The sequence below is a fragment of the Streptopelia decaocto genome, assembly GCF_964273445.1.
Source record: "Streptopelia decaocto genome assembly, chromosome: 11".
In the NCBI taxonomy this organism is placed as follows: Eukaryota; Metazoa; Chordata; class Aves; order Columbiformes; family Columbidae; genus Streptopelia; species Streptopelia decaocto.
The window spans coordinates 11,449,859-11,464,729 of NC_138666.1; the positions used below are offsets into that span (position 1 = coordinate 11,449,859).

General features: G+C 44.2%; 1 protein-coding gene across 2 annotated transcripts in view; it reads left to right on the plus strand.

Annotated features, from left to right (window-relative positions):
- The window catches only part of SF3B3 (splicing factor 3b subunit 3), a 29,841-nt gene that overhangs the window by 11,828 nt on the left and 3,142 nt on the right, over nt 1-14,871 (plus strand). For both annotated transcript variants that reach the window (XM_082062990.1, XM_082062991.1), the window contains exons 12-23: nt 3,177-3,328; nt 3,740-3,895; nt 4,243-4,398; nt 5,122-5,265; nt 6,212-6,334; nt 7,725-7,879; nt 8,962-9,136; nt 9,728-9,933; nt 10,828-10,984; nt 12,379-12,504; nt 13,577-13,789; nt 14,724-14,822. In XM_082062990.1, coding sequence (XP_081919116.1) covers nt 3,177-3,328; nt 3,740-3,895; nt 4,243-4,398; nt 5,122-5,265; nt 6,212-6,334; nt 7,725-7,879; nt 8,962-9,136; nt 9,728-9,933; nt 10,828-10,984; nt 12,379-12,504; nt 13,577-13,789; nt 14,724-14,822 — 1,862 coding nt within the window. The remainder of the gene's footprint in view (nt 1-3,176; nt 3,329-3,739; nt 3,896-4,242; nt 4,399-5,121; nt 5,266-6,211; nt 6,335-7,724; nt 7,880-8,961; nt 9,137-9,727; nt 9,934-10,827; nt 10,985-12,378; nt 12,505-13,576; nt 13,790-14,723; nt 14,823-14,871) is intronic.

A 14,871-nucleotide genomic window follows, 5' to 3' on the forward strand; every position in this document is an offset into this window, starting at 1 on the left:
TTGCCCTCTTGTTGTGGGATGTGTCAGCCCATCAGACAGAAGTGGATGGGATTTGGACCAAACCCTCTCTTGCAGTTAAATATCGAGGTCAGGGGAGCTCAATGGCTGTGTGCTTTGCTGTGGAGATAGACGTGAGCTGAGGCCTAACAGACTATGTTCTCTACCTGGCACTCTTGCATAAAAAGCAATGTGCAGTGAGTCACAGCTGCAGAGTCTCCATGCAGTAGTGAATGGAAGCCCAGGGAAATGTCCTGTCATCCCATCAATATTGTTTAAGTGAGAATAGTCCTGAATTTTGTCACTGCTCATGTGTTTATTCACTGAACTCCTCTGAGCTAGTGGTGACTAAGTTTGTATTGGTGCAAATTCACATGCTGCAATGTGTGATAAAACAGTATCAGGCATGGACTGGTGTATAGGAATGGCATTTTCATGGACTTACTCAGAGTCTGTGACAAATAATAGAAAGGACAGCAGTAGAGAGTTCATGGACTGAAATGTTTTCATAACTGGTCATGACGTGTGCATGAAGCTGCAGAAAACTTGTAATGAAGGCACAGGAGAGTGAGTCCAGCTGTAGTTCTTCAGGGTCATTAAAATGTCTCTATTACTTGCTGAAAGGAGCTAACTGGAGCAATTAGAACTGTAATAAGCATCTCTGAAGTCTTGTGTCTGCATACAAAATAACATCTATCTGCTCAGAACTCTGGGCAGCCTGATGTTATGCTTGGGAGTGTGCAGAACTAAGTAGATATCCTTTTCATAGTAAAATCTATAGAGCTCTTTTTCTAACAGAGAATTGCTTCTCAGTGTGCCCTGGGGATTTACTCTGCTTAATTTCAACTAGGCTGCTATATTTTCTAAACCAAAATTGGATTGTTTGAATCTAGATGAATGTATCTTATTCACTGACTTCATTCTGGTAAATCATTTCAAAAGCTCCATCAGAGAAGCATTAGGCAACACTACTGGACTTCAAGCAAAAATGCACTTGTCACTATTATTGACAGAGACTTAAAGGCATGCTCTAATATAACTGTAAGCCATGAAAAGAAAGAACTAAAAGAGTATTAAGAGGTAGGAATGAGTTTTCGTTTTGAGTAGGACTAAGGGAATCTGTTTCGCTTTCAAATGGGAGCTCTTTGTCCTGCTCCAAATCACGTGGTTAAGCCTCCAGCTGGGACATGGTGGTTTATCATGAGAATGGCAGCCCCCAGGGAGGAAAGCAGCAGCTCTCAAGAACTTTGGAAAGCAACGATGGTCTTTGAAATTGAATTTTTAGAACATCCTGTCTACAGGATATTTATGAATTAAATGCTTAGCCTGTGAACTGCTAGAATCTCTGTTTAAAGTGATCGAGGAATTCTTATAGACTTCTGCTGATCAAAATGCATGCAGGCTTGTGGGAGAAGCTGCTATTTAGTGTGGAAAATAACCAGTGTGCAATGATGTACATCTTACTGAACTCTTACTGTCTGGCATTAATGATAGTTGGTGAACTACTATTGAAGTACTTAGTGTTTCTAACCACTTTCTGTGTGCAGGTTCAGTTCTTATTTCCCCAAGTGGACCTGGTTCTGGGGGCAGGGGTTCAGGAGCATATTGGAGGTTATAGGCTATGACCCTTGATAGAGTAGTAATGGAGTTTATGCCACAAACCACTGTTGGAACAGATTTAATTATACAAAGCTCTTCAGTTTGATCAGAGCTGGGGTCTGTGTACCAGATGTTAAAGAGAAGAATGATGTTTTTTTTTTCACTTGCATATTTTCAGCTGTGTGTAAGAACTTTGTTACAAACGTGACACAGCAGGTTTGGCAATGCCTCTCTCTAAACAGGGTGGATAAGAAAAGGATCAGTTCCTGAAGCATTTGTTTCAGTTAACCCAGTTCAGTTTCTTTAAGCTGCTGCAAGTTATTTGCTCGCATCCTGTATTCATCCCAGTGAGAGTTCTCTATTTTCTTTCTCTACTCAGAGAGTCATTAGCCACTTCTCTATGTTTCCCACATTTGCAAATTATGGAGAAACTCTGCTGAAGGCCAAAAACTGTGGCAGCTCTCTTATACCCTCACCTCTGCTAATTGTCTTGGGCTGTGGTGCATAAGTCTGAGCTTTGGATTATAATGGGGAATAGCACTTGCATGACAACAGCAGCAGAGTTGCTTCTCTGAAGCAATCATACTTCTCCACTGAGGCTCCTGGCTCCATTTCCCAAGAGACTTTTATTTGTTTTGCTTTTGTTATTCTGTTTTAATGAGACTCTCTTCTCCCTCTGTTTAATGCCTATAGCTTTATGCAGAACGAAAATGGACAGCAGTAATCGGGGGCATTCCCTTTACCCAGTCCTACTATCCTTATTTCCCACAAAGTTTCCCTATTTCCAAATGAGCTCTTAAGACTCTTCTGATTAGCATAGATTTGCCATGTCCAAGCTACTGGACTTATCTCCCAAGCTGTTCCCTTTGGGAGAAGCCAGTACTGGAGATAATAACTGAAATATTTCACTTATTCCAGTAGAAGTAAAGGTCAATGTTTGCTCTGTCATCACAAAAATGTGATTGTTTCTTATCCCAAGAGACTGTGTATGAGTGACTGTGTAAGCTACTTGAGCTTCTGGCTGAGGGTAGACCAGGCTAACCCCAAGCTGCTCTGCTGCAATGCACCCTAATTGTTCCCTGCAGCTTTTCATTGTGTGGATACTAGACAGAGGTGTGGTCCAGCAACCTCCTGTTTGCAGCACCTGTGGTGCAGTTTCTGCAGATGGGTTCCTTGTGTGCAGATTATTGGATTTCATTTGACTTCATTGGATGTTAAATCTGGATTCATCTCCTTGTGTGAGGTGGGGCAAGTATCTTAAAGGCTTCTAGGCTTTGTGCTGTCTTTGAAAAAAGGAGGCAGGAATCTTGCTTGCCAGAATCCAGAGTATCGAGAATTGACTCTATTTGGATCATAATTTGATCCCTGGCTCAGTCTTGCATTTTTTGGAGTCTAGCAGTGGCTGGCTTTTGGATAGTGTGTCCTAAAACGAACTTTTACAATCCTGCCAGCAAATGTAATTATCACAGGAATTTTCCTGAAGGGTAACTGCTAGACAGCTGTCAGATTGCTAATTGTGATGGGAAGCCTTGCATTTATTTAATCAGCACCCTTTTTTTTCCCCTGTCTCCTTTGACCAGATGAATTTGATGCCTATATCATTGTGTCCTTCGTAAATGCCACACTGGTGCTGTCTATCGGAGAGACTGTAGAAGAAGTGACTGACTCTGGATTCCTGGGTACTACGCCCACTTTGTCCTGCTCTCTTCTCGGTGATGATGCTCTGGTACAGGTAATGGAAAGCTGCTTATGATATGTCTGTATGTCTGCTGCTTCCTGCTTGCTGCCCAGCCATGGTTTCTGCAACAATGCAACATATGTCACATCTAAAGGTGTGGATTGGCAGAGAATGATACTTACTCAGCCTTTCCCTTTTTATCACCTGCATAGTGAAACTGGACCAGCTGAAGATAATCCTAAACGCTTCCAGTGTGTGCTCAGTAATTCCTTGTAGTTCAAAGATTTGATGCTTCCAGCTGGCAAGTGGCATTGTGCTAGTTCAGCCTGTTGCGTAGCTAATGGATCACTGCTGCCAGGAACAGTGCTTGTCTTTGGCTTTTTCTGGGTCAGAATCACCAGTGAGATGGGAATTGTGGTGGGATGGTAAATACAGAATTGATGTGACCTTCTTTTTTTCCTTCAGGTTTATCCAGATGGGATTCGGCACATCCGAGCAGATAAGAGAGTAAATGAATGGAAGACACCAGGGAAGAAAACCATTGTAAAATGTGCCGTGAACCAAAGACAAGTAGTGATAGCACTGACTGGAGGAGAACTGGTTTACTTTGAGATGGACCCGGTAGGTGTGTTAATGATGTGAATGAGTTTGGAAGAGCAAGGTAGAGTATGGGGCATGTAGTGGAGCATCCTTCTAGAACTGATAAATCAATCAGTGTCTGCCTGAGATGATTTAATGGCCAATTGAAGTCTCTGAAGTTCATAACTAAAGCTTGAAATTGTGTATTTATCCTATTGTTATTCTGTTTTTTCCAATTGTAGCTGAAATAAGGCTGTAAAGAAATGGCTGTAAAACAATCCAAAGCACTATCTTGGAAAAAAAAAAAAAAAGAGGTGTGTAAAGAGAGATTTTTGTGCTGGTTTGCCACATTGGTTTGTTGATAAGTCTCTTGTGTTTTTCTTTCTCAGTCAGGACAGCTGAATGAGTACACGGAGAGAAAGGAGATGTCGGCCGATGTTGTTTGCATGAGCCTGGCCAATGTTCCCCCTGGGGAGCAACGCTCCCGGTTCCTTGCTGTTGGGCTGGTGGACAACACTGTCAGAATTATTTCCCTTGACCCTTCGGTAAGTAGCTGGGCTGTTTCTGCCTCTTCCATTGGCTTGAACTGTTCAGAAGGGTACCCCAGAGGTGGGCTGTGTCAGTGCAAGCTGTCTTTCCATATTCAGGTGGATGACCAGGAAGGAATAGCTTGCATGGCTTTTCTCTGCTGGTTGGGAGGAAGCATGGCCCTTGATCCTGACCTGTAACAGATTCCCTTGTTTGATCTAGTTTTACCCATGTCTGGAGGTTCAGCTGATAAGATATGAAAGCATTTTATTTTTTATTTGTTTTGGGCTGGGTTGGGTGGGGTTGGTTTTTATTTTAATTTTTGTTTTTCCTCTGTCACTGTTTATATACCCATAGTAAAAGTAGATTCATTCTGCAAGCAGGTCAGCAGCAAACCAGTGTTAACATTCCTCTGCCTACAACAGATGAGTGTTCAGAGGATGACTGAAGTAACATAAATGTTACTTGGGCCTCTCCATGCTAAATAGCTGCAAACTGTGCTAGAACAGTTTGGAAGGATCCAGTTTATCTTCTCCAAACCCCAGGGCTGCAAGCACTCCTGCTTGCCAAAATCCCCAGAGCCAGCATCTATTGTGACTTTTTTTTTTTTTCCCCATGCTGAATACTTCTTTATGGACATTTAAAAGGGCATCTTTAAGCTCCTTTGATGGAGCTTGAATCCCCTCCTGCCATGCCAAGCATTGCTGAGTGGTCTGGTACCTCTTTTCTGTCTCGCACAGGATTGCTTACAGCCGCTGAGTATGCAGGCGCTTCCCGCGCAGCCTGAATCGCTGTGCATTGTGGAGATGGGCGGCACAGAGAAGCAGGATGAGTTGGGGGAGAGGGGCTCCATCGGCTTTCTGTACCTGAACATTGGGCTGCAGGTGAGAGAGGCCAGCCTGGTTCTGACAGTTCTTGGTGAGCTTTCGCTTGAGAGTTGGATTGCTGTAGTAGTAGTCTTGTCATCATGCAGTGCCACACAAAACCTGAGTGTCCTCTCTTTGTTGCAAAATGCTTAACAGTTGTGGCTGGGGAATTTACTGTCTGACTTAGTAGAGGTGCAAATTTCCCCATACTTTCCTAGACTTGAGACTAGTCAGAAGACACCATATTGTCACATACTTTGTATAGGACAGATTGTGCTTTTTCCTCTTCTGGGAAGAGGGTACAGTGTTTAAAAAACAAACAAACCAAACCCAACACTTTTTGGGTGAAATGTTGTTGGGCAGTTCTTTAAAAACTGCCTGTAGGGCAGAGTATTAAAGAAGTAACTGCCCACAACCACAGGCTCTAATAACTACTGTTACACAGCTTTTTGTTGCATCCAGTACTGACTCTGATCTTTGACCAAAAAAATGTTGTTTTGACCATTCAACATGTGGTAAAAATATTCAGAGCAGCCTAGGTTCTTTCACATGCCTGGAGTTTGATGCCAGAATGCAAGCTCTTTTTAAGCAGCATGAACTTTTGGGTAAATGCTTTGTACGAAGAGGGATTATGATCTGGAATCAGCCCTCAGGTTTTTCATGGCTAATATGATGCACCAAACTTCTTGGTCTGTTCTTTTGGCTTTTTTGTTTGCTTTGAGGGAGGTCAGTTTGTTTGTTTTACAGTGATTCCTTCCTGCCCTGCAGGAGTGTGCAGGAGCTATGCTTTTTAATATTAAGAGCCAATTTAGATACAGCATAGTAGTAAAGGGACTTGTACTGCAAGCTAGGAAAATAAACACCTAATTCTTCAGATATTGCCTCTTGGTTTTGAATAATGGGCTGTAGCTAGTTATTTCTTATCTGGAATCTTGATCTAACTTTTTGGTTTGCTAATGTCAAGAACGGTGTACTGCTGCGAACTGTCCTGGATCCTGTTACGGGTGATCTTTCCGATACCAGGACCAGATACCTTGGCTCACGGCCTGTGAAACTCTTCCGAGTCCGAATGCAAGGCCAAGAGGCGGTAAGTGAGGCGAACTCTCGGAGGGGTGCAAATCCAGTCCCCAGACACAGAATCCTGGTTTTCCTTAGGAGTGGGCAAGGTGGGGAAGCATCCTTGCAGCACAGCAGGAGCCTCTGGGTAAGGGTGGAAAGCAGAATGACTTAATTATGGAGCTGCCTGGCTCACAATTTGCTCTTTGACAAGCAGCCTTGTTCTTGTTGGTATTCTCCTTACTTCTTAGGAAGTTACATGTAGTGCTGCCCTACCTCCTTTGAACGAGGGCTCATTGACCCATGGCCTGTGGTTGCAGTGTGTCTGGAAAGCTCTGAGCAGATTCTTGGGCTTAGAGACACTGAAAAACCTAATTCTTGCCTGCCTTAGTGCACAGGGAAAGAGCAAATCTTACCCACTGCTTGATGCAGTGGATTATTTTCTCCTGTGCATATTGAGAATGGCTCAGCCAGGGGCTGAGGAAAATATTTGCAGGATTTGGCAAAGAGGGAAGAATGTGTTTCATCAGAAGTGCCATTTCCAGCCCTTCTGATGTGGCACTGGGGAGATCAGCCACCCCCTGCTTGACTCATTTTTGGATGACACCCTCAGAGTTGAGAAATATTGCTGTTCAGTGGAGGGGGCTGGATCTGGGAATGTGGGCTGTTCTGATGTTATAGTAAATGGGGTCAGTCTCTTCAACTTGCTCTTGCTGGTCTGCCAGCTGTGCCTGGGAGGTGAGGTGAGCTGCAGCTCTGGCAGAGAATGCTTCTAGAATAGCCCAGTGCTCTTCTACTTCGAGACCAGTCTTGGTTCCTTGTCTCACAATATGGGGAGAAAAAGCCTATGCTGCTTATAGCCAGTCAGTGATGGGCTTGGAGTAGCTTCTAAGTGTTTTCAATATTATTCCAGCTAGGAAGTAAGGTTGCTCTGAATTTGATTTAGCTAAATGTTGAAAGCTGAAGAGTTTAGAAGTCCGTCTGCTTCCTTTGCTTCCCTTAACTTGTTTGAAAATAGGTTACTGATTATTTTAGGTAAATTTCCCTTACAGTGCTACAGCATTTAGATTGTGTCAAAGCAGTAAATATTTATTTTTAAAGACCTGTTCCCATTAAAACAGGCTATTTTTCTAAAAAAAAAGAGATATGAAAGTATTTGATCTTGGCTTTAACGGATAACAGTTTTTATTGAGCCTCAGTTTGAGTATTCGGTGTCTTGATAGAGCTTTGAAGTTCCTCATCATGCCATACGTATTTTCTAGATAAAACTCTTGAAACCAAGTAGTATCTGAAGGTATGCTCTGAGCTGGGTGAAGTCCACCCGCAAGAATTCACTTGTTCTAGCAGGCAGGAGCCTGGCACTATATATCCATTCATGTTGCCTGGAGTGACTTAATGAATTTGTCGTCTGCCTTTCCCAGGTGCTGGCCATGTCAAGCCGTTCCTGGCTCAGTTATTCCTATCAGTCACGCTTCCACCTGACTCCTCTCTCTTATGAGACACTGGAGTTTGCATCTGGTTTTGCTTCTGAGCAGTGCCCAGAGGGCATTGTAGCCATCTCCACAAATACTTTGAGGTAAGAACTAATGGGGAAAAACTGAATACTTTTGGGCCAGGATGGCAGGCAGAAGGCAGGGTATGTGGATTCTCATTAGACATTAAAAAGGAAAATGGTCAAGTGACTTACCTTAAGAATTAAGAGGTTTTTTTGAGGTTATTTAATCGTGGATAATGATTTGATAGAAACACTTGGATGGATTTCAGAAAACAGGGATAGTTATGCTGTCAAAAAGAAATAGAGTGCACTTCTCTGATTTCTATTTTCCAGATTTCTTTAAATAACTAATGTAATTCAAGTTATCCTTAAATACTCTGTTCCTTAGAGAGGAGGGAAGCTTTTAATAAATGTGAGCCTGTGGTTTAGTAGGATCTTGCAGTTTGTGAAAATAAGCCACATGATTTAAGAAATCAGAGGCATGATGGGTGTGTTTGTTGCCTTTTTAAAGTAGAGCTTAGATATTAAAAAGATAAATGAAAATAATAGGGGAACACAAATTCAGGAGCTCTGCTTTATGCACTTGAACAGGCACTTTCTTCATATCTGTCCTCATTGAAATATTACAGCATTCACTGCTTTTAAAGGACTCATTCTTTCTAGAGAGACTTGTGGTTTTCAGTCACCAAATGCCAGAAGAACTGGCATTTCAGCTGGCAAGTCACAGGAAGAAAGCATTTTTCATACTCTTTTAACTAAAGTGTCTCTGAGGAGCATTTGATTATGTGTCAAAGTCTATGGCACATTTCGATTCAGATGATGTGTTCCCCAAATATGCGCTTTCCCTTTTCCGTGTGCTCTTTGTTCCTCTTGGGATAGACTTGCTTTAGCACCACAGAAACCAGGAGAGGGTGCATTCCGAGAGCCCTCAAGTTAGGGGCCCTACGCTGCAGAGCACACCTGTCCTGCAGCATTAGGTCCCATTTAGGAGCTGGTTTTGCCCTCCCCTCTGGAACTGTTTTCAAGTTGCTCTCTGGCCTGAGAAAGGTGCTGCTTGTCTCCAGCACCAGCCAGTTTCACAGATGTAAAGCTCAACTCCAGTCATGTCCTCTTGGGCAGTTGCTTTCTGACCTTGTTTGACATGTCACATCTTTGTCCCCCAGGATTTTGGCACTGGAGAAGTTGGGGGCAGTCTTCAACCAGGTTGCCTTCCCGTTGCAGTACACACCCCGAAAGTTTGTCATTCACCCAGAGAGCAACAACCTGATTATCATTGAGACAGACCACAACGCTTACACAGAGGCCACCAAGGCACAGAGGAAGCAGCAAATGGCCGAGGTACTTGGGTTGGGGCAGGTACACGCATCCGTTTCCCAGAGGTGACTTCTGCAGCTGGAAATCCTCCTCATGCAGTAGTTCCCAGATACCATTGCCTGGAAGTTTTTGTGCTCTCTGTGAATGCAGGAGCTGAAAGAAGCAAAGATCTGCTTCTAAACAAATTTCAGCAGAATACACTACTTCCCAGTGCTCCTTTCACTGCATATTATCATGGCAGGCTTTAAAAAACATGTACTGGGTGCAGTCCTGCTTGTGTAATGCCATTCTCTGGGTTTTCTGTGACCAAAGATGATTAGATGTGAGTGGGTTATTTTCTTCTTAGTGTTGCTTCCAGAGTTGTTGATTTGAATACAAGTGCCCCTTGGGCAGGGCAGAGCTGATGCTGCTGTGCCCTGAGCTGCAGAGGCTCCCTTGGGAATAAGCGCAGGGCGGGTGGAAAATTTAGGATTTGGTGGCTTTTGTGTCTTCACAGGCAGTACCTTGCCCTGGAATACCTGGACTTAGGGGAAATGTGGGCTATATTTTATGCAGCATGTCTGGAAAGGAAATCCACTAAACTGTTGTTTTCTTCTGTCCTTTAATGTGCTGTAGGAAATGGTAGAGGCTGCGGGTGAAGATGAAAGGGAGTTGGCTGCAGAGATGGCTGCAGCCTTTCTGAATGAGAATCTTCCTGAGTCCATCTTTGGTGCTCCCAAGGCAGGGAATGGACAATGGGCCTCTGTTATCAGGGTGATGAACCCCATCCAGGGAAATACATTAGATTTGGTCCAGCTAGAGCAGAACGAAGCTGCCTTCAGGTAAGAAGCGGTCTCAGATGCAGCAAGAGGCTCTGCTTGTGATGAGTCTTATGTGGTTTTTTTTCCTTCTTATGCTCAGCTGTTACTGAATTGAAATCCAGATGCAGCATGTTGTCAAGAGACTGGCTGGAAATTCCAGAAGTGTTTGCCACATGCTTCAAGCTTTTGTCTTGTCTTTCCTTCCCTTCCCACCCTGATGTGTCTGCTTGTGACACTAAGAGCTGATGCTTCAGATATGTTTGCTGGACCCCAGTGTTTAAAGAACAACATGGGGATGTAAATGACAGATAAGAGAGCTGGGAACAAGAGAATGTGCTGCTATCTCTCACTTCCCCTTGTCATGCAGATAAACTGAGCATAGATTCAATGGAAAGGAAGTGTTAGAGGGACTGGAGAGGAAGACCAACACAATAATAATGAAGAATAGCGAGTGCCTCAGCAGGTGGAGTTAGGTCATGCTAGTCCAAAAGGCTCTTTTGTCCAGGATTCCCAACCTGGCTGAGCTCAGCCAGGAAATAACATTGGAAGATGAGGAAAGTTATATGTATGTGTCCAGATTGAGACAGCCTTTGAAAACTAGCTTCCAGTGGAGCTTTGTGCATTGATAGGCAGTGTCCAGCCTGTGAAAGCGTAAAATTAATGCTTTCAGAATATGTAATGGCTAGAGCGCTTTATTTTTTTTAATGGGGAGTGTGGAAGAATAGAGAAATCTGAGTTAAACATTTCTGCAGGGAGGAAAAATAACCTCTGAAAATGTCAGTGCTGGAAGGTTTGGCTCCTGAATCTCTACCTGGCTGAGTACAAGTTGTGCTGTCAGGGAATCCAGTCCCTGTGTGCAGCGTTTGTTTGTATTGTGATCACACTGATCTCCTGGCGTGTCTTCTTGTCCCCCAGTGTGGCTGTGTGTCGCTTCTCCAACACCGGTGATGAGTGGTACGTGCTGGTGGGTGTTGCCAAGGACCTGATTCTGAACCCACGCTCAGTTGCTGGGGGATTTGTCTACACGTACAAGCTGGTGAATAGTGGTGAGAAGCTGGAGTTTCTGCACAAGGTGAGAGGGGTGACTGGATCATTTACAGACAGAGTGTTGGAATAACTGCTACTTCACCCCAAAAGCTGTAGTAACATTGCAGTACTCAATGAATTCTGAGCAAGATCATCATGCTGATGTTACGCACTAGAAGCAGCCTTGGCAAAAATAAGCTGCCGCCTACAAAATCATTTGCCGCCTACAAAATCATTTGGGACATCTTTTACAGAGCTGAGGATTGAACACAGATATCCAGAGAGTCCCAGTCCTTTGCCTTGGCTATAATCTTATCCATGTAATTGAGTAAATGGGAAGGAGCAGTGTTTTTCATGCCCGTGTTAGGGAGGGGAGAGAAACAGCTCTATTTCCTTTTTGTATTATGAGCTCAGATTGCTGCTCTGAGCACTTGTTTACAAAGCTAATTCATACTTGGGTCACTTGAGCCCTGGTGTTAAGGCTCTCGGTCCTTGGCTGACCACATGAAGCTGGTGCAAGCTGTCGTCTTTCCTCTGATGCTAATTTTTTTGCTTGAAGAAATGATTAGTTGCATGGTGACCAACTTGCTTGACAGGTCTCTGGGGCTTTAGCAAGGGCTTCAGCAGAACTCTGTTAAAACAAAATTCTGTTCTTCCCACCTGCCTCCAGAGTGGCCAAGTTTTGAGCAGATGAACACATGGAAAGGAATGTTGTGGCTGATTCACTTCCTACAGTCCTCATGGCAATGAGTGGGCTCTGTCCTGGGCCAGGGCCTTTTCGGGTGCCACTGAACACCCACTTGGAAGCTGACAGAAGTGATGCTGTGAAAACTTGTTTTAGCCAGTGCAACCAAGCTGGGAACACTGTAACTGGAAGCTCTCTGCCTGTTCCCGTTCTCAGATGTGACTGATCCTTTTGGATTGATTAGTGGTGGGAGATTTACTGGAATTGTTCAGCTATAACACGTCTTCACTGACAGCTTCAGAGTGTCTATGGCAGATGGCTGAATTAGATTCATGCCTCTGTTTTAAAACAGACTGTCTGGATGTATTTAGGCAAAGCATATGGTGTTTCTGTTGGGGATAAGGTAAAACTAAGAACCAAGGCAACAAGATCCTTGCCTTCCTTTGCTGCCTGCCCAGTGTGGTGTTCTTGCAGCAGCCCCACACTTCAGTTAAGGTGCACTAGCAGCACTGTGGTGTCTGTGTAGTACCCAGAGATGTTAGCACCACGTGTGGTATGTGCTGCTGTCAGAAGGCCTACAGAGGACAGACCTTTTGCCCCTCCTGTAGAAAAGGATTCCGATTAGCCTTTTGCATTGAAAGACTTGGCTCAGCCCAGTGAGCTTCAGCCGAACCATTAGCTGAATCCATTCTGAAACTTGGTGTAAGGTTAGCTCTGTTAATGAGGGTCTCACAGTTGTCATCTTCTCTCTCTAGACCCCTGTGGAGGAGGTTCCTGCAGCCATTGCTCCGTTCCAAGGTAGAGTCTTAATTGGAGTTGGAAAGCTCTTGCGCGTTTATGACCTGGGCAAGAAGAAACTGCTTCGGAAGTGTGAGAATAAGGTACTGGCTTTTGTTCTTGACCAGGGCTGTTAATTTGGAGTTGAGTGATGCTTTGCAGCAGGAGTGAAATGAGGGTTTAGCTGCTGCTTCAGCCTAAGTGTGTCTGCACTTGGACTTCCGAACTGTGTCTGTACCTTGCTGGTGTGCACATCTTTCCCATCTCCATTCAGACAGTAGTGTTGCAGGTTCCTTTTTGTACCACCTCAACACAGGCTGTTAGTGGATAAGTGCAGAAGTTTTGCAAGCCTGTACAGACAGTGCCTTTGGCCGTCTGCTGCAAATGCGAGAGGTCTTACTCTTACAACTGCTGGAAATGTTTCCTTAAGTTAAGTGATCAGCAGGCTGAGGACAGAAGCTGGAGAATGCATATGAGCATCTCTTTAGATCCCAGAAACTTGAAAAGGAGATTATCTCCTTGAAGTAGATGATTCTTCTTGCTCAGCATCTCTGGTACTTCAGGAAAATAAATTGCAGAGCATAGTTTTCTAACTCTTAATTGCCTGCTCCTCCCTCTCTTGTGCAAGCTGCAGAACCCATGCCAGTTGCTCATTGCCACACAAAGGAACTCCAGCAAGCTCACAGGAAGACTGGGAACTTGTAGGGGAACATTTTTTTTGTGTGTTGGGTGTTTGTGTTTGGTTTGGGGTTTTTGTTTGTGTTTTGTTTTGGTTTTTTTAATTATGACTCATGAAAAAAATGAAGCTTTCCTTCTTGGGTCTTCCATGGCCACAGTAGTGAGGGCATGCTGAAGCAACGCCTGTTTGTAGGACTGCCTCTCGGTTCATAGGCTCACCAGCACACCAGCAATGCTTGTTCTCCGGACATGACTTGTATTCAGCAGGCTGAGAATGGTGTGTGGTGAGTGTTAAGCTGCAAGACCATGTATTGACAGTATATTTAGACTGGGGCTGTGGCGTGCCAGAAATGAGAGGTAGTTTGGAAGGAATGATGGGAAATAGAGAGTGAGCCATAGTTCAAAGGGGAAATAGTGTGTCAGTTGGAGTAGGGTAGAGCTAATTGGTTATGCATCCCTGTTAGAAGCACTCAGATTTTGTCCTTTTTCTCTCAAAAGCACATTGCCAACTACATCTGTGGGATCCAAACCATTGGGCACAGAGTAATTGTTTCAGACGTTCAGGAGAGTTTCATCTGGGTGCGCTACAAAAGAAATGAGAACCAGCTTATCATCTTTGCTGATGACACTTATCCTCGGTGGGTCACTACAGCAACTCTCCTGGATTATGACACTGTGGCTGGAGCAGACAAATTTGGCAACATCTGCGTGGTGAGTGTGCCTCAGAGAAGTTGGGGCTTTTTGGACATAACATATTTTTTCTTAAAACATCCATGATTTGTCTTAAAAGAATGAGGATCTGTGCTTAGCTGGAGACAACGCCCTGAATCATTCACTTGTTTTTATGGGGTGACTAGCTGTCGTCATAGCAGACGGCTGCAGTTTATCAGTTTATTAATTAAACCAAACAAGTTAAGGCATCAGCAGGTCAAACCCCATATTGCTGAAGCATTCAATAACCTGTGTTGAAATTGCCACAAAACTTGCTGTGAATAAGCTTTGAAATGAAGCTTGTAACTGTGAAAGGGCCCATGTGAACTTGGGTCAGGGTTATCACTCTTACTTTCCCTGGCTAAACCTCATCGCTGGCATTCAGCTTTCTCTGTCACTTCCTCTCGAAAGCTGGCTTTGTCGGTGCTGACACTTCCCCACTTGGCTGGATTTCAGCATGGGAGGAGGAAAGAATAGAAGGTCATTCTGCCAGAGCTTTGATCTCGTTCTGAAGTGTGCTTGGACGCTTTGGAGTGCAGAGTTCAGCAAGTGTTGGGCGCTGTGCTTGCAGGATTTGGCTGATGCACACAAATCAATCCTCTTCAGTTTTCCTGCCCCACATCCATCAAACTGTTTCCTTAGCGGGAACCACCTTCAAACCATTTTGACCATACCTCCAAGGGTGAGCTGCAGGTTCTGGGCCAGGCAGAGGCCAGTTGTGAGGACCTGCCCATGTTTTTGAGTGATGAGCCATCAGTCTTGACAACACAGTTGTCCTTTAAAGGCCTTGTTTGAGGGACAAATAGATTATTTTGTTCTAAACATTAAGTGATTTTTGTAGGGTCCACAAAAGTGGCCTTTCACAGACCACAGGGGTTCTCCAGAGTGCTGTTCCTCTGCATCTTGTTGACTCTTCCTCCCTCTTGCAATGCAGGTGAGATTGCCTCCCAACACCAATGATGAGGTGGATGAAGATCCCACAGGCAACAAAGCACTCTGGGACAGGGGGCTTCTTAATGGAGCATCACAGAAGGTAATGCTTCATGGGAAATGCATGGTTACTGTGGAAAAAGAGTACTCTG